We start from the raw sequence: 17,836 nt of genomic DNA, 5'->3' as shown, positions 1-17,836 counted from the left end.
ATGAAAAAGTACCTCTGCAGCTGCTCGTCTTCGTAGAAGTTTGGCGTTAGGGGTCGTTGCGCTTTCAGCGCTTCCCAGATGTCGACCTCGTCGTTTTCGCTGCCGGAATCGATCAGGCTCTGCTGGATGGCGAACTGCATCAGCTCGTCCTCGTCCTCGAAAGTCATCTGGCGCCGGTAGTCGGCCCCGCGGCGCACGTACTCGGCCGGAACATCAAAGCAGCTATCGTCGATGATGCAGGTGGTCCGCTCGTCCGTCTCGACCAGATGACTCACGTGCCCAACCGGCGTTTCGATGGCGAACACATTCCCGAACGTTACCACCGCATTCAGCACGTGGAACAGAGGTATTTCTGCAAATATGATCGGTTATTTAAAAAAAATGTTTAATGGAAATTATTCAGAAATTACCGATTTTCACAGGGAAGCCGGAAGGTAGCTGCATGGTGATGAAGTCCTTCAGTTTCGAAACGTGCGGACTGGCCATCGTTGACATCAGATCCAAAATGGGGAGAACCTGTTCCTGCAGTTTAATGGGGAACTCTTCGCTGAGCCACAGGTTCGCCTTGAATCGTTGCACTTTGGCGGAGATTTTTCTCGGTTTGCCGACGTCTCGTCCTTGAAGATCCTCGCCAGAAAAGTATTCTTCAACACTGGGAGCTCCACCAGCAGCTAGTGCTTCTGCTGCAGCTAGCCCACCAACAGCGACGTCTGCGAGCAGAGGAGAATTGCTTCCCGAGTTTTCCACCACCGGAGGTGAAGAGCTAGCGGAGTCCTTAAGGGCACTTTGTGTTGCTGAGTTGGCGCCTGCGTGGTCGTAATCTTCCTCGGCCATACCTAGGATGTGTTGCAGTGGCGTTCGAGAGCTTTTAACGCGAGCCTGTTCTTCACTCAAATGTTCACTTCGAGTGCGGGTGATAAACTCTACATTGCTGGCCCCGTACACCTTACATTCGTATCCGTTGATATTCTCTACCTTTTCACTGCGCCATCCCCAGAACCCGGATTTGTTCCGTTCGAAACTAATCTTATCCATGTCGATGTGATTGCAGATGACCGGGGCCTGCAACCGCAATGCAACCGATTCTTTCGTGGGAGGTATACCGTCGATTGTCTCCGCCTCCAGATTTCTCATATGCTCCACCGAAACTTCTCCAGTGTCATGATCAATCTCGATCATCGTGGCCGTTTCGGAATGACCTTTGAAAATATAACTCCGATTGCCCCGCTGCCACGTGTTGTTGTCGAATCCCAGTAGGGTGGTATCGATCCGAACGTTCGATCCTCGTTTGAATACTTTGTAGGTATCACTGGGACAAACGCGGGACATAAGCGGCACCCAGCTGGTGAATTCCCACTTCATCTCCACGTAGAAGTCCGGCGTGTCCTGCAGGTGCTGTAGCAGCTGCGGTACGTGTGAAACTCGCTTGATGTGTCGTTGCAGATCCCGCACCTCGAGAACTGCCGTCAGGATGCCGGCGTCCCCGGAACAAACCGCTTCCTGGACCACTGCAAAAGAGAGAAAAGGTAAAAAAGGACTTCAAAAGTTTCAACTTTTAAATAAATTATATTCTCTTAGTGTGACGTTTATTTATGGATTTACTCCATTAAAAAATAAAATTTAGAAATTTAGAACTTTGCAAATTTTCAAATTTTTAAATTCAATTTTTGGTTTAGAAAACATCAATTCAATATTTTTAAGTTATAAAAAATTTAATTTTTTCTCATTTTCTGAATGGAAATTTAATTTTTTTTTTTTCAGTTTTTGTCTCCATTTTGCCTATCATTTACTCATTTCTGCTTCATTTTCTAATTTAAATTCTTTTCCCACCTATTTCTTTTTAAGTTGTTAGTTTTCCTTTTTTTTGTTCTTTTTGTCCTTTGTTAAAGTTATTTATATTTTTAACTTTCTTTACCCTCCCCATTCTTCGTTTTTAAACTTCATTCTTTATTTTACATTCGTCGTTTTTTTACTCATGATTCATTACACTTTTTCTTCATTTTATATTTTTATCTTAATTTTTCATTCTCTACACTGTAAATTTTTGCCTCGATTTCCAGCAAAAAAAATTGCTGGAAACGTTCAGCAATCCAAATTTTTGCTGGAAACCAGCAATCGGTTTTCGAATTGCTGGATTTTTCAGCATTCGGTTGTGTTCTTGTTATTTTTGCTGAAAAATCAGCAATCTGTTTCCAAATTGCTGGACTTTCCAGCAATTGATCTAGTTTGCTGAAAAATCAGCAATCGAGTTGTCAAATTGAAGTCTGTTTGTTTTTGTATGCTGATGCAAGGTAAGACTATTTTACGAATTTTGGTCAGATTAATATAATTATTTTTATTTTACTCTATATTCTAGCAACCAGACATCAAATCAAGGGTGAGTTTTTATTTAACATGTAGATATTTCATAAAAGATACTAATCAGAATTCTTTTCTCAGGTGGCGAATGATCAACACTTTGGCACAAAGCTGCCACTCTAGAGCCGGTGTTGTAAAATTTTTAGAAAAAGTTCTTGGAAATAAATACAAACATTATTGAAAAATGGAAGAAAGTTATTGTTACTTATTGCCCATAATATGCACAGCCAGTATTCAATATTTAATTATGAATGAAATATAAATTTGATACTAAATACAGCCGGTTGTTTTGGAAGAAATAGCTGGTTTCCAGCAATCTGGATTGCTGATTTTCCAGCAATTTGAATTGCTGGAAACCAGCATCAACGTTTGCTGTTTTTTCCAGCAATTTAAATTGCTGAAAATTTTGCTGGAAAGTCAGCGGGACAAAAACCAGCAAAATTTTGCTGGTTTCCAGCAAAAAAAAAATTGCTGTGTACTCTTCATTATTCATTCTTCATTCTTATTTCTTTATTCTTCATTTTGTATTCAAAACTTTAAGTGAAAAATTCATTCTTATTGGTCTTTTTGGTTCTTAAAATTTTTAAGTCTTTTAGGTTTTTTTTTGTCTTTTGTATCGTTCGGACCAATTTGGTCTTTTTTGTTTTTTTGTCTTTTATGTTTTTTTGTCTTTGTTTTAATTTTCGTTTTTTTGTCTTTTGAGTTTTTTTTTTTATTATTTTGTCTTTTTTGTCCTTATGTGTCTTATTTGTCTTCTGTGTCTTTTTTCGTCTATTTTGTCTTTTTTGAGTTTTTTTGTCTTTTATATTTTTTTTTGTCTTCGTTGTCATTTTCGTTTTCTTGTCTTTTGAGTCTTTTTTGTATTATTTTGTCTTTTTTTGACTTTATTTGTCTTCTGTGTCTTTTTTTGTCTTTTTTGTTTTTTTAGTCTTTTTAGTCTTTTTGGTCTTTTTGGTCTTTTTTTGTATTTTTCGCCTTTTTTTGTCTTTTTAGTCTTTTTAGTCGTTTTAGTCTTTTTTTGTCTTTTTAGTCTTTTTAGTCATTTTAGTCTTTTTGGTCTTTTTGGTCTTTTTTTGTCTTTTTTGTCTTTATATTCATTTTTGTCTTTTTAGTCTTTTTAGTCTTTTTAGTCTTTTTAGTCTATTTAGTCTTTTTAGTCTTTTTAGTCTTATTAGTCTTTTTAGTCATTTTAGTCTTTTACGTCTTTTTGATCTTTTTAGTCTTTTTAGTCGTTTAAGTCTTTTTAATCTTTTTAGTCTTTTTGATCTTTTTAGTCTTTTTAGTCGTTTAAGTCTTTTTAATCTTTTTAGTCTTTTTTGTCTTTTTAGTCTTTTAAGTCATTTTTGTCATTTTTGTCATTTTTGTCTTTTTTTTGTCTTTTTTGTCTTTTTTGTCTTTTTTGTCTTTTTTGTCTTTTTTGTCTTTTTTGTCTTTTTTGTCTTTTTTGTCTTTTTTGTCTTTTTTGTCTTTTTTGTCTTTTTTGTCTTTTTTGTCTTTTTTGTCTTTTTTGTCTTTTTTGTCTTTTTTGTCTTTTTTGTCTTTTTTGTCTTTTTTGTCTTTTTTGTCTTTTTTGTCTTTTTTGTCTTTTTTGTCTTTTTTGTCTTTTTTGTCTTTTTTGTCTTTTTTGTCTTTTTTGTCTTTTTTGTCTTTTTTGTCTTTTTTGTCTTTTTTGTCTTTTTTGTCTTTTTTGTCTTTTTTGTCTTTTTTGTCTTTTTTGTCTTTTTTGTCTTTTTTGTCTTTTTTGTCTTTTTTGTCTTTTTTGTCTTTTTTGTCTTTTTTGTCTTTTATGTCTTTTTTGTCTTTTTTGTCTTTTTTGTCTTTTTTGTCTTTTTTGTCTTTTTTGTCTTTTTTGTCTTTTTTGTCTTTTTTGTCTTTTTTGTCTTTTTTGTCTTTTTTGTCATTTTTGTCTTTTTTGTCTTTTTTGTCTTTTTTGTCTTTTTTGTTTTTTTTTTTTTTTTTTTTTTTTGTCTTTTTTGTCTTTTTTGTCTTTTTTGTCTTTTTTGTCTTTTTTGTCTTTTTTGTCTTTTTTGTCTTTTTTGTCTTTTTTGTCTTTTTTGTCTTTTTTGTCTTTTTTGTCTTTTTTGTCTTTTTTGTCTTTTTTGTCTTTTTTGTCTTTTTTGTCTTTTTTGTCTTTTTTGTCTTTTTTGTCTTTTTTGTCTTTTTTGTCTTTTTTGTCTTTTTTGTCTTTTTTGTCTTTTTTGTCTTTTTTGTCTTTTTTGTCTTTTTTGTCTTTTTTGTTTATTTTGTCTTTTTTGTCTTTTTAGTCTTTTTAGTCTTTTTTGTCATTTTTGTCATTTTTGTCATTTTTGTCTTTTCTGTCTTTACTGTCTTTTTTGTCTTTTTAGTCTTTTTTTGTCTTTTTAGTCTTTTAGTCTTTTTAATTTTTTCAGTCTTTTTAGTCTTTTTAGTCTGTTTAGTCTTTTTGGTATTTTTGGTCTTTTTGATCTTTTTGGTCTTTAAAGTCTTTTTAGTCTTTTTGGTCTTTTTTGTCTTTTTAGTCTTTTTTGTCATTTATGTATTTTTTGTCTTTTTAGTCTTTTTTTATCTTTTTTGTCTTTCTAGTCTTTTTAGTCCTATTAGTCCTTTTAGTCTTTCTAGTTTTTTTAGTTTTTTTAGTCTTTTTGGTCCTTTTGGTCTTTTTAGTCTTTTTTGTCTTTTTGATCTTTTTGGTCTTTTTAGTCATTTTTGTCATTTTTGACATTTTTGTCATTTTAGTCTTTTTTGTCTTTTAGTCTTTTTAGTCTTTTTATTTTTTTTAGTCTTTTTAGTCTTTTTAGTCTTTTTAGTCTTTTAGTCTTTTTAGTCTTTTTAGTCTTTTTAGTCTTTTTAGCCTTTTTAGTCTTTTTAGTCTTTTTAGTCTTTTTAGTCTTTTTAGTCTTTTTAGTCTTTTAGTCTTTTTAGTCTTTTTGGTCTTTTTAGTCATTTTAGTCATTTTAGTCATTTTAGTCTTTTTAGTCTTTTTAGTCTTTTTAGTCTTTTTAGAGTTTTTAGTCTTTTTAGTCTTTTTAGTCTTTTTGATCTTTTTAGTCTTTTTAGTCTTTTTAGTCTTTTTAGTCTTTTTAGTCTTTTTAGTCTTTTTAGTCTTTTTAGTCTTTTTAGTCTTTTTAGTCTTTTTAGTCTTTTTAGTCTTTTTAGTCTTTTTAGTCTTTTTAGTCTTTTTAGTCTTTTTAGTCTTTTTAGTCTTTTTAGTCTTTTTAGTCTTTTTAGTCTTTTTAGTCTTTTTAGTCTTTTTAGTCTTTTTAGTCTTTTTAGTCTTTTTAGTCTTTTTAGTCTTTTTAGTCTTTTTAGTCTTTTTAGTCTTTTTAGTCTTTTTAGTCTTTTTAGTCTTTTTAGTCTTTTTAGTCTTTTTAAACTTTTTAGTCTTTTTAGTCTTTTAGTCTTTTTAGTCTTTTTAGTCTTTTTAGTCTTTTTAGTTTTTTTGTCTTTTTTGTCTTTTTTGTCTTTTTGGTCTCTTTTGTCTTTTTAGTCTTTTTGTCTTTTTTGTCATTTATGTATTTTTTGTCGTTTTTGTCTTTTTTTTACTTTTTTGTCTTTCTAATCTTTTTAGTCTTATAAGTCCTTTTAGTCCTTTTAGTCTTTTTAGTTTTTTTAGTCTTTTTTTATCTCTTTTGTCTTTCTAGTCCTTTTAGTCTTTTTAGTTTTTTTAGTCTTTTCGGTCTTTTCGGTCGTTTTAGTCTTTTTGGTCTTTTTTGTCATTTTTGTCATTTTTGTCATTTTTGTCTTTTTAGTCTCTTAAGTCTGTTTAGTCTTTTTTGTCTTTTTTGTCATTTTTGTCATTTTTGTTATTTTTGACATTTTTGTCATTTTCGTCATTTTTGTCATTTTTGTCATTTTTGTCTTTTTGTCTTTTTTGTCTTTTTTGTCTTTTTTGTCTTTTTTGTTTTTTTTTGTCTTTTTTGTCTTTTTTGTTTTTTTTTGTCTTTTTAGTCTTTTTAGTCTTTTTAGTCTTTTTTGCCTTTTTTGTCTTTTTGGTTTTTTTGTGTGTCTTTTTTGTCTTTTCAGTCTTTTTAGTCATTTTTGTCTTTTTAGTCGTTTTAGTCTTTTTAATTTTTTGAGTCTTTTTAGTCTTTTAGTCTTTTTAGTCTTTTTAGTCTTTTTAGTCTTTTTAGTCTTTTTAGTCTTTTTAGTCTTTTTAGTCTTTTTAGTCTTTTTAGTCTTTTTAGTCTTTTTAGTCTTTTTAGTCTTTTTAGTCTTTTTAGTCTTTTTAGTCTTTTTAGTCTTTTTAGTCTTTTTAGTCTTTTTAGTCTTTTTAGTCTTTTTAGTCTTTTTAGTCTTTTTAGTCTTTTTAGTCCTACTAGTCCTTTTAGTCTTTTTAGTTTTTTTAGCCTTTTTTGTCATTTTTGTCTTTTTAGTCTTTTTAGTCTTTTTTGTCATTTTTGTCAATTTTGTCTTTTTTTGTCTATTCTGTCTTTTCTGTCTTTTTTGTCTTTTTTGTAATCTTAGTCTTTTTTGTCATTTTTGTCTTTTTTATCTTTTTTGTCTATTTTGTCTTTTTTTATTTTTTGGTCTTTTTTTGTCTTTTTCGTATTTTATTTTTTTTTCCTTTTCAGTCGTTTTTTCCTTTTTTTTTCTTTTTTTCTTCTCTTTTTTTCTTTTTTGTCTTTGTATTTTAATCTTTTTTTTCTTTTCAGTCTTATTTGTCCCTTTCGTCTTTTTTTTTGTCTTCTCAGTCTTTTTGTCTTTTTTTAAGTTATATATAATTAGACTCTTCTGATGATTGCTAGCTTGTTTCTTGGTACATTTGTTGATCACATCGAAATAACAAGAACATCATCCATTACAATAGACCAATCAATTAGCACATCGGCAATCGTTGTAACATATAGGTACGGAGCAGCTCTCCGGCAAAAGTATTATGCGTTTCTTCAAGTTCGTTGTGGGTGAGTTCACAACATACTCAACGAACTTTTCGCCCTGCCTGTTGTGATGAAGAGTAAGAGGATATAAATTTATAAATACTTAGTTATCAAAAAAGATGGCCTCGCATGGCTGGAGTCGAAAGACGAAATGTTAGATAAGCTCGCCCTGTGTAAATAAATATGAAACAGCTTTCACTGCGAATGACGAGCGACGAGCAAGAGCTGAATTTTGAATAGACTGTGTCAACCGCAAAAAAAAACCAGCTGTCGATTTCGATTCCGGACTAACGCGTTACCGTTTTTTGATTATGGATACGAATTTGGTTACTTATCACACAATTGGTTTTTGTGACATTTCAGGATAGGTAAGTACGTTTATTTGACCAACATTGGCCATGTATGGCCATCCATCGGGAAAAAAAAGTAATGTTATCAATTATCGATCGATTTCACGTATCATTCTCACATCCGAGCATAACAATATACATTCGCAATGCCGTTCTCGGCCAGGTTACATCAATATACGGATCGCAAAAATAAAGTGGCCCGTTTGAACCTGGCCTGGCGAGGAATAAACAGCGTGCGGTCACGCAATGTTGCATTTCATCATAGGTCGGTCGCTAGCTTCCGCTATATCTTATAACCTGACTAACCATTATTATTGGTGGCCTACGCAAAACGAATCTAGTCCCACTTACTTACAGATATAGGTATCTTATAACTAAAGAAAAGACACCCGAACACTTACCGGACCATCCATCGCACTCGAAATTGGCATTACATTTGGCTGCTAGCAGGACTTTGACGCACTCCAGGTGACACAGCCGCACGGCGAGCATCAGCGGTGTCCGTCCCCGGGGATCCAGCTTTTCCAGGTCATGCTAGAACGGGGAAGAATGGAGAAAATACATAAGTTAGCTTTTCTAACGTAAGGACACTTTCAAAATAGAAACTGAAAAAAACTGCGGAAGCTCCTAAATTTTGCAGTGTTTTTTTTTTTCAAAACATATTTTTTATCGATTTGATTTATGGACCTCATTTTCCGAAATCGAAAAAAATTTCTACCATCGTTTGGCTTATTTGCCTTAAATGCATGTTTTGTGAAATAATCGATACCAAATGATCCTATTCAAATTTTTAAAGGCTATAAGTTTTCTGAAAAAATAAATTAACACATGTGTGTAACCCACTTAACTTCTACAAAAAGTAAGACAAAAGAAAGTTCCCGTATGAGAACAAAACAAATTCATCAAAATTCGAAAGGTGTACACAATAGGGTGACATTGTTGGGAAAAATTTACATTTTGTAGATTGGTCGAAAAAACTAACCTGTGAAAACAATTCAGCTCAATCGGATTTTATTTTAAGGGGTCTTAAAGCGCTCAAAAGTTTCGGTTTTTACCCTCAAAAATCACCAAAGGGGGAACCAAAGGAAATCGAGATTTTAATTTTGATGCCAAATGACTTAAAATGCATAAAACTTTTGAATCGCATAAAACTTTTGAATCTGGTGTTATCTCGAAATAAAATTTCCACTCCAAAAATTTCAAAAATCACGTTAGGGGAGACCCAAGGAAATCGGGAAAATCGAAATTTTAATTTTTATGCCGAATAGCTTATTTGACTATTTGGGACTATTTTTTTCTGGAAACCGGCCGTCCCAGAAAGTCGATTTTTTGCAAAAAAAAATTTCTCAAGATAACACCAGATTTTGACGTTTTATGCATTTTTAAGTCATTTGGCTTCAAAATTAAAATTTCGATTTTTCCGATCTTCTTTGGTAATTTTTGAGGGTTAAAAAACCAAAACTTCAAGCGCTCTGGCGTGTTGGGAGGGTTGAAATCTATTCAGAGCGCCTTAAAAACAAATGTTTATTTTTTTATTTTGATGATTAAAAATATGAACAGAGTGAAGTCGGAGAAAATTTTCCAGGTTAGTATAAAATTTGATGGGTGCTAATAAGTTGAGAGATGAGATGAGAAATTAAACGAAGTTTTTCTTCCCACAGAATTCTTATCTTCTCGGTTGTATTTGTGGTGGTGGCGTAATTGATTTGCACGTTAAATCAGGGCTATATTCTGCTGAGATGAACCTCCCACTTCACCTACCGGATCCAGCCGGAACACCAACAATGGAAGCGGCATACCACGACTGGCAACTCGGCCCATATCTGAGCACCTTCCGGAATAGAGTTGTTTTTGACATTTCTTACGCACACTTGCTGAGCGTGTACAGATGAGACGGGACAATTAACCTCAAAAACTCTCGGTACAAAAAACGGGCAGCCAATCGACGCACATGCTCGTTTTTGAGGTTAATTGTCCCAAAACTGAAAGGTGTTGGTGAAACAACCAGCATAATTTCACGAACACTACCAGCGGCAAATAGGACTATAGGAACGATGTTTCCTCTTCGGAGCAGAACGAATCCTATAAATATTTTTTTTTTCTCCCGCTTCCGTTGTGAATTACATTTGAATAAATATGGATGTCTATTTCTAAAACATGTATAAAAACATTTCATTTTCATTGAAATCCGAAATTCCAGTAAATTCTGCCGTAAAATTTTATAAAATTCTGAGTTGTTTTGGCTCAGACCGTTCAAACGCTCCTTTAAGATGCCTGATTGAAAATAACTCAAAATTCGCGAAAACCCTTACAATTCATTTCTGAGTTTTACTGCTCTAATCAAAATTTGAGTTTTCCCAGTTTTGGCGCATTTCGATTTTTTTTCCTTCAAATCTGAGTCACGGAGAATAAGAGTGTACCCAGAGGAACTGACGTTGTCGTAGTGTCCCCGTGGATATGTTTAGGTTGACGCGTTCCAGCACGTAAGCAGAGTCAACACGATTAGTTAAGACATCAAAAATAAATGCTTGTTGTAGCTCGGTACAACTCGGTACAGCTCGGACGAAACTTACGTCAAAATAGATTTTGGACAAATACCCGATGATGATTTGGCAAGGGATCTGTAGTTGTGGGAAGAAGACTAAGATTTTTATCACTGGGGACACAATGAATGGAAATGTTTACAAAGAAGAATGTCTCCAGAAGAGGGTTTTGCCATTCATTCGGTCCCACAAAGGTCCGGTGAAGTTGTGGCCGGACTTGGCAAGCTGCCACTACAGCCGGGATGTCGTTAAGTGGTTATAAGGAGAACAAGATCGATTTTGTTGTAAAAAGTATCAATCCACCAAACTGTCCGGATTTTCGTCCTATCGAGAAATATGAATAAATGTGGCAGAACCATGAAAAAACCCACTCAAATGGAAAAGTGGTGGAACAAGATGGCGAATGAGGTTACCAGCAGTACTATGCAGAAAATGATGGGTAGTATCACAAAAAAAGTTTGAAAATTCATCCGAAAATCTGACAAATGATTTTTATTTATTTTTTTACATAAAGTGCAATAAAAACCCTACAAAATGACATTTTTACTTTTGTTGTGCGTTATTTCTTTGCGGAGAAATGATCTATTTCATCCGACCAGATTCTATGTGAAACAGACTTCAAGGCAAGACAGTCACACCACTTATAAGAGGAGTGGGCGATGCCTTTTGCCAACCGCACGCGTTTTTCTCTTCGTCCGCGAAAATTTTATAAAATCCTGAATTTAATATCGAAAAATGAACATGAAAACATGAAATCGCTTAAAGTTTTCAAAGTGAAGGCTGGGATGAAGTGTTAAAGTTTTCACCTACATAAGAAACCCCGGTGAAATATATTTAATCTTATTTAATTTCATGAAAAGAGTAGCTAAACGGGTGGGACGAGGTTTTTGTTAACTAATTCCAGCCGAAAACGTGTTTATTTTTCGTGCTCGTCATTTTTGTCGGAAAATTTGAAGTTTTCATGTGAAACTATCGGTTGTTTATGCGGGAAATACTATCGCCGTATGATCGGGAACGGTTTACATTAATTGTGTTAGGCTTATGTTAAAAATAGTGGTTTTGTGATTTTGGGTTTGTGCATCGAGGAATTTGTTTCTTGAAAACAAAGTGTTGTAAGATTGAGGAGAACGCACGATTGCATCCAATAATTATTCAACAGAGCGCAGCTTTATATTTAAAAATCAGAATGTCCGGATATGAACTGCAGCTGAAAAAAGAGTATTTATAGTGACTTTGGGTAGGGCGTTTTTTTGTTTCCTTCGCATGAAATGTGTTTGCCGCATGCTTGTCCTTTGGTTGCCAACGGAGGTTAGGGCATGCTATGATTTTTTTCGGTGGTCATTTTCTTATGACATTTCCTGGAGAACCAATGAAGTTTTGAGGGAGGTAGTTGCACTAAGATTAGTATCATTGAAAGTAACAAACAATTTTAAAAAATTTGTCTCAGATGCCATTTATTTAATCCTTTTGTAACAATTTTTTTTTAGGAATTTGAACTGAATACTTTAACCTGTTCATTGTGTTTAGAACACACACTTTATTTTTGATGGATCTGATTATATTGAACTAACTTTAAACTTTACTAAATTTATAAAAAAAAATCAATGTCATGTTTCATAAGGTTCCATTATCAACAAGGAGCGACTTTTTAGCTTGTGCTTCCACCGCAATGCCCCTCGGAGCGTATGGTACTGGTGGTCCACGCTTCTTCCTTTTCCTTGTTCCTGACGTCTCTGCGTTCTCTGCTCCACATTAGGCTCGACCATTTTACGTTTTTAATTATTTTAATGTTTTAATGTTAACATAATCAAAAGCATGAACAAAGACAAGAAGAGTAATAAAATATTTTTATTATTTTTCGGGACTCAGACTTAAGTTCTGGCAGTGGAAGTACGATTAGTAATTAGTGATTAGTGAGACAGTCAACACCACTTATAATCTTCCTAAACAGCTTTAAATTATCAGCATAGAGAAAATTGTCGGATTGAAAAGTTTTACATAGGTCATTTACGAAAACTATGAACAGAAGGGGCCCAAGGTGACTTCCCTGCGATATTCCAGATGGGGTGTCGAAAGTTCGTAATCGTGAATTTCTAATTTTCGTGAAAGCCTGTCGGTGCAATATATATGAGGCAATCCAATCAAGTGACCAAGCTGGAAAACCTATGCGATCCATCTTTGCAAGGAGTATTCTGTGCGGGACACGGTCAAACGCTTTTGCAAAGTCAATAAAGACTGAATCCACTTGACAACCTTTTTCCACACTGTTACTCAGGAAACTAACGTAACACATCAAATTCGTCACCGTAGGCCGTTTCTTTGCAAACCCATGCTGAGACTCTGAGATGAGAGGTTTTATGGCAGTATGCAAACGCTCGTGCATTAAAACATCAAAATTTTTTGGGATTAAGCTCAGAATTGAGATTGGGCGGTAGTTTTCGACGTGATGAGCATTGCCTGATTTATAAATCGGAGAAATTGCTGCGACCTTTTAAGCACTAGGACACGTCCTTTCATTGAGTGATCAATTTAAGATACTGCGAATCGGGGCGGTAACAGATGCGACGCAATGTTTCAGAAACGCAGGAGGTATGCCGTCAGGACTAGATCTTTTGGTTGGGTCAACTGCGGTCAGCTTCTCGTAGATATCCTGAACGGAAAAGCACGGCAAGGGCAAGTTTATGTCGTAGGACTCGAGCGATGCGAGGTAACTACTGTCTGTGCCAAACATATAAGCCGATTCGTTCAAGCTGGAGTAAGTGACACCGCGGTAGCTTACATCAACGGGGACGGCGGCGTTTTGTTTTGTTTTTTTTTTTAATTTTTGATACGTGTCCAAAATGATGAGGGGTCGTTTTTCATGTTTTATTGAAGACGCGAGATATGTTGAGCAGCTCGTTTAAACTTTTAAATTCGCTTTCTAAGCTTCTGAGATGGTGTTAACTCTCTTCAGAATGAATTCGATTGAATATCAGAATTCCATCATGCGTGTTTCATAGATTTGAATGTATGGGGGCGCTTTAAAGGGACATTTTGTTTCAAAACTGTGTACAGTTTCAAGTAGTACAATTCGACAGCAGATTCTACGTTGGTAGCCACGTCAAGACATTCCCAATTGGTTTAGTCGAGAGCAGCTGCAACAAGCTCAAAATTATAGTTTCTGAAATCAAAATCGAGTTCACCAACAGGCTCTTCAGAAGGACTAACGCCAAAGTCAACATCGATGCAAAAAATATACGGCTTGTGATGACGGTCCACCAAAACTATCGGGGTAGGAGATTCAATCATATTTACTTTGACGGGATCGTTTGAGAAGACAAGCTCTTAAAACCGTAGTAGTAGGAGGAGGATACTGTCGAATGTAACAACGTCAATTATGCGGTACGGAGTGGCGGCCTGGAGGCCGGCCCTGGGAAGACAGTGCAACATGCAGAGACGTAGTAGCGGACGTCATGCCCATCTCGGTTTTTTTAGAGGAGATCTATTACCTATGTGGTTTATCTATAGGTTGGGACCAGACTACCCTTGCTTGAGTGAGAGAATCAGTTTTTTCAATGTTTTGATTGCTACGTCACAAACGTTCATGAGCGTCTTGACGTTGAAGTCGCCATTCATCGACGACATGCAACGTTTCATGTTATTTAAAAAATCATAATCAAAGCACCCTTTTATTTACACTTTTTCTTCCTGACCCACAGTACTGCGATGCTAAGTTCTAAAACATAAACAAGTTTATTTAGTTTAGGACATCCCTCCTAATAAGTTTCTATGGCTACATTTGGACGCCTAATATTTGACTCCGCGATGGCGTTACGTCACAATCGTTCAAAAACAACTGTATGGATAAAGCGAACTAATACTAAAGTTTTTGGTTGCCCACCTATAGATAAACCACATAGGTCTATTACTACGTCAATAAGGACACGCAAAATTGCCAAGAAGAACTCGATGTCCAACTGGCAGCAGCTGTGGGACAGCCCAGCGAGAGGTAGATCCCGCATATAGGGAGCTGACTTACCTGTTCCTAACTGGTAATGGATGCTTCAGGAAGTACCACAACATGTTCGGACACCTGGCCTCGCCACTCTGTCCGGCCTGTGGTGTCGCAGAGGAGACGTTCGTCCAAGGTTCGAGGGTGCCACTCGGCAATTGTTAACTGGACTAGTGCGATGCTAATAAACAGAACCATTTATGCAAGCTTGGGAGGACTTATAATCAAAGCCACACCAACGAAGGGATGTCCCCAAGGCGGGGTTCTATCACCGTTGTTGTGGTCCTTGATAGTGGACGACCTCCTAAACAAACTTGTATCCATGGGATTCGAAGTTATTGGCTTTGCAGACGACGTAGTTATTATAGTTCAGGGAAAACATGAGAATGTGCTGTCTAATAGAATGCAAACTGTACTCAACTGCGCACTATTTTGGTGCAGGGAAGAGGGCTAAACATAAACCCTTCCAAAACTACTGTGATAGCCTTCACTAGGAGACGAAAAATTACACTAAAACCTCTAACATTAAATGGGGAAGTGTTAAACTTCGAATCACTAGTGAAATATTTAGGCATAGTACTAGACTCAAAGCTATCATGGAACCCACAGATAGAGCATGTAATCGCTAAGGCTACAACAGCTCTATGGGTCTGCCTCAAAGGAGTAGGGAAAAAATGGGGACTACAGCCGAAAATTATCTACTGGATATTTGCAGCTATTATAAGACCCAAAATCTCTTATGCCTCCTTAGTATGGTGGACCAAAACTATGCAAATTACGGCCCAGAAAAAACTAGCGAAGCTCCAAAGACTAGCAACGCTAGCTATAACTGGCGCAAAGCGAAGCACACCGAATGAGGCTCTAAATGCACTACTAAATATTCTGCCTCTACATCAATTCATTGAGTTAGAGGCGGAACGTAGTGCCTTGAGACTCTCCAAACACAAAACTCTCTATGAAGGAGATCTTACAGGACACCTCAAAATCCTAAAGAAATTTAAATTAAACTCACTTATTGAGAAAAATGATGACTGGATGGAGCCCATTTTCAACCTAGACATACCATACAATGTAACTATCAATGATAGGGACGTGTGGGAGTCAGGTGGACCTGCGGTTCCTTCCAGATCGATCCTATTCTTCTCTGATGGGTCAAAAATGGATAAAAGAACTGGGGCAGGGGTTTTCGGACCTAGACTCAGGATCTCAATTCCTATGGGAAACTGGCCAACAGTATTCCAAGCTGAAATTCAAGCAATTCTAGAATGCACTTTAGCCTGTTTGAAATACAGGTACACAACTGTTTGGGGATACAGGTACACAAGTATCTGCATGTTCTCTGACAGCCAGGCTGCTCTCCGAGCACTAAGTACGTTCACATGTTACTCCAAACTAGTTTGGGAGTGTATAGTTGCACTAAGAAACCTGGCCATAAGGAACAGAGTATCTTTATTCTGGGTACCAGGCCACTGCGGTATCCTAGGGAACGAAGAAGCAGACCAACTAGCTATGGAAGGATCTCAGGGACTGTTGATTGGACCTGAACCTTTCTGCGGAGTATCGAGAAGTGCCTTGACTATGGAGCTCAAGAACTGGGAAAGCACCACTATTGTTTCCAACTGGAAAACAGATTCATTGAACCAAGCGCACGACTCTCAAAAAACATGTTGAACTTAAGTAAGCACGAATTAAGGACTTACACAGGTCTCTTGACCGGACATTGTCCAACAAAACAGCATCTCAAAAGGATAAACATAATTCTGAACGATGACTGTCGGTTCTGCGGGTTCGAAAAAAGAAACTGCAGAGCATCTTCTATGCAACTGCTGCGCCCTCCTAAATAGGAGAGAGCGTGTACTTGGGGCAAAGTTAATAAGCGCACAAGACATATGGTTGCATATCAGCCCTAAGAAGGTTATATCATACACCTTCGATATCATACCCGATTGGGATAAAATGCTTAGTCAGCAATCAACTGTCACTCCGATCAATAGTTCAGGTGAATCTGACAGCATATAGTAACGCGGGGTAAACACCACAATAGATCAACTACTGGTCGCAGTGGGCTCTCCCCTACAGGAAAAAAAAGGTTCGAGGCGGCACGTACCAACATATTTGCCGCCTGTGGACCTGACACAATGATTGATAACGTGGTACAGAGAAAGTGGACTTCACGGTCAACGATGGGTTCACCCGGATCATGATTTGATCTCGAGTCGTCAGAGAAGAGATCAGGCCTCGAGTCGCCAAGATGACAGGTTTGTGAGGGAACCTCGAGTTATTGCGAGGAGATGTCGGTTCTCTTAGTCGTTAGAAGAGAGTTCATGTGTCAAGTCGTGATGAGGAGAGGTGTTGCTGAAAGTGGTCTCGTTTATGAGTATTGCCTTGGAGCGCACCGGCATGAATAGACCTTCCACTATTAAAGGATAGTGCTAAACCTTTCAAGGTGGGAATCAAGGTCTGCTGTGGTCTGCAGGTGTACTTTATGGTGAGGGGTTATGATGTTACTTGTAGCATTGTATCATGAGTCGACCAATTGCGCCCAGGGACCCAGAGTAGTAAACTGGGGGGACGCAGTGGCTCACCGTTCCTTAGAATGAAATCCGTAAACAGGATTTACCATCTGGGTTAACAACAAAGCGAAGCCTTTAAAAGGCTTTTGTTCATTATCAACATGACCGATAGATCATTCTACACATTACGCACAACATATTGACACTTTCACAATGCGTATTGCTGCGATTTTAAGATTCTTACGAATCTCTATTCAGTGATTCACTCATACACGTCTGTCGCTCCCAAGAGTAGATCATCGACTGATTTTGTTTTTTTTTTACTTTGTCTAGTGCTACCAAAATAACAAACGTTGCCATAGAAATTTATTTTATTTTCTTCAGTGTTGCCGAATAGAACTATTATTTTATTTTTATTTTATTTTAGGTATTTTCTGCATATCCTTCATCTCTTCTCTACACTGATGGAAACCGCTTTGCTCGTGATACAGCTTCCTGACCTTATCAAGGAGCACTAAGTGTTCAAGTATGTTACGGTTTATTCGCATAAGCTGCCGTATAAAAAAGAGCTTTTACTTTCATTTCAGTTCTTTAAAGTTATTAAAGCTATTTCAGTTCTCTAAATATGTTCAAAATTAGAGAAACATATTTTTAAATAGTTATGATAATTTATAGGCAAAGAAAAGTCAAAGATATAATAAAACATAATAAAAACAATAGAAACTTCAACAACAATTTGCCGCCAACCGTGGCCTAGAGGATAGCGTTCAAGTCTTCTAAGCCAGAGGTCATGAGATCGAGTCTCGATCACGGTATACATAGTACTCTTTCTGTGGGTTGGTGGTGTTCGAATTAGTAAGATACTAGTCATTATAACCTTGAAAGATGTGCGCTTTAATCTTAAGTAGAATTTAGATCTCTTCAAAGAAACATGAAGTTCCACTGAGATCCTATATGTGTGTGTTTGTTTTTAAATACTAATAATGGGACGTTTTAGCAAAACATTATTATTTTGCTGGCTTTCAATAGAAAAGATTTATTTAAAAAGTCACGGATAATTTTTTATCTAAAACACAGCTTTTTAGACCTCGGGGATTGAGAAATTCGAAAATGACCCAAAATCGACCCTAATTTTTAAATATTTTATCAACTCTATCACTCTTTTTTTACAATTAGTTTATTTGTAACGGTTCATACCTTTAGGTTTTAAGGAGTAAAACTCGTT

General features: G+C 35.9%; 1 protein-coding gene across 3 annotated transcripts in view; it reads right to left on the bottom strand.

The window, feature by feature from the left end:
* LOC129741096 (ankyrin repeat domain-containing protein 13D) overlaps nucleotides 1-17,836 on the bottom strand; it is a 29,849-nt gene that overhangs the window by 10,528 nt on the left and 1,485 nt on the right. For all 3 annotated transcript variants that reach the window (XM_055732797.1, XM_055732798.1, XM_055732799.1), the window contains exons 2-4: nucleotides 7,966-8,098; nucleotides 411-1,508; nucleotides 13-352 (exon numbers count right to left, since the gene is read on the bottom strand). In XM_055732797.1, the coding sequence (XP_055588772.1) occupies nucleotides 13-352; nucleotides 411-1,508; nucleotides 7,966-8,098 (1,571 nt within the window). The remainder of the gene's footprint in view (nucleotides 1-12; nucleotides 353-410; nucleotides 1,509-7,965; nucleotides 8,099-17,836) is intronic.

This window comes from Uranotaenia lowii, chromosome 2, assembly GCF_029784155.1.
Source record: "Uranotaenia lowii strain MFRU-FL chromosome 2, ASM2978415v1, whole genome shotgun sequence".
In the NCBI taxonomy this organism is placed as follows: domain Eukaryota; kingdom Metazoa; phylum Arthropoda; class Insecta; order Diptera; family Culicidae; genus Uranotaenia; species Uranotaenia lowii.
Note: the sequence above shows the minus strand (reverse complement) of the source record. Positions and strands in the feature narration are given on the sequence as shown.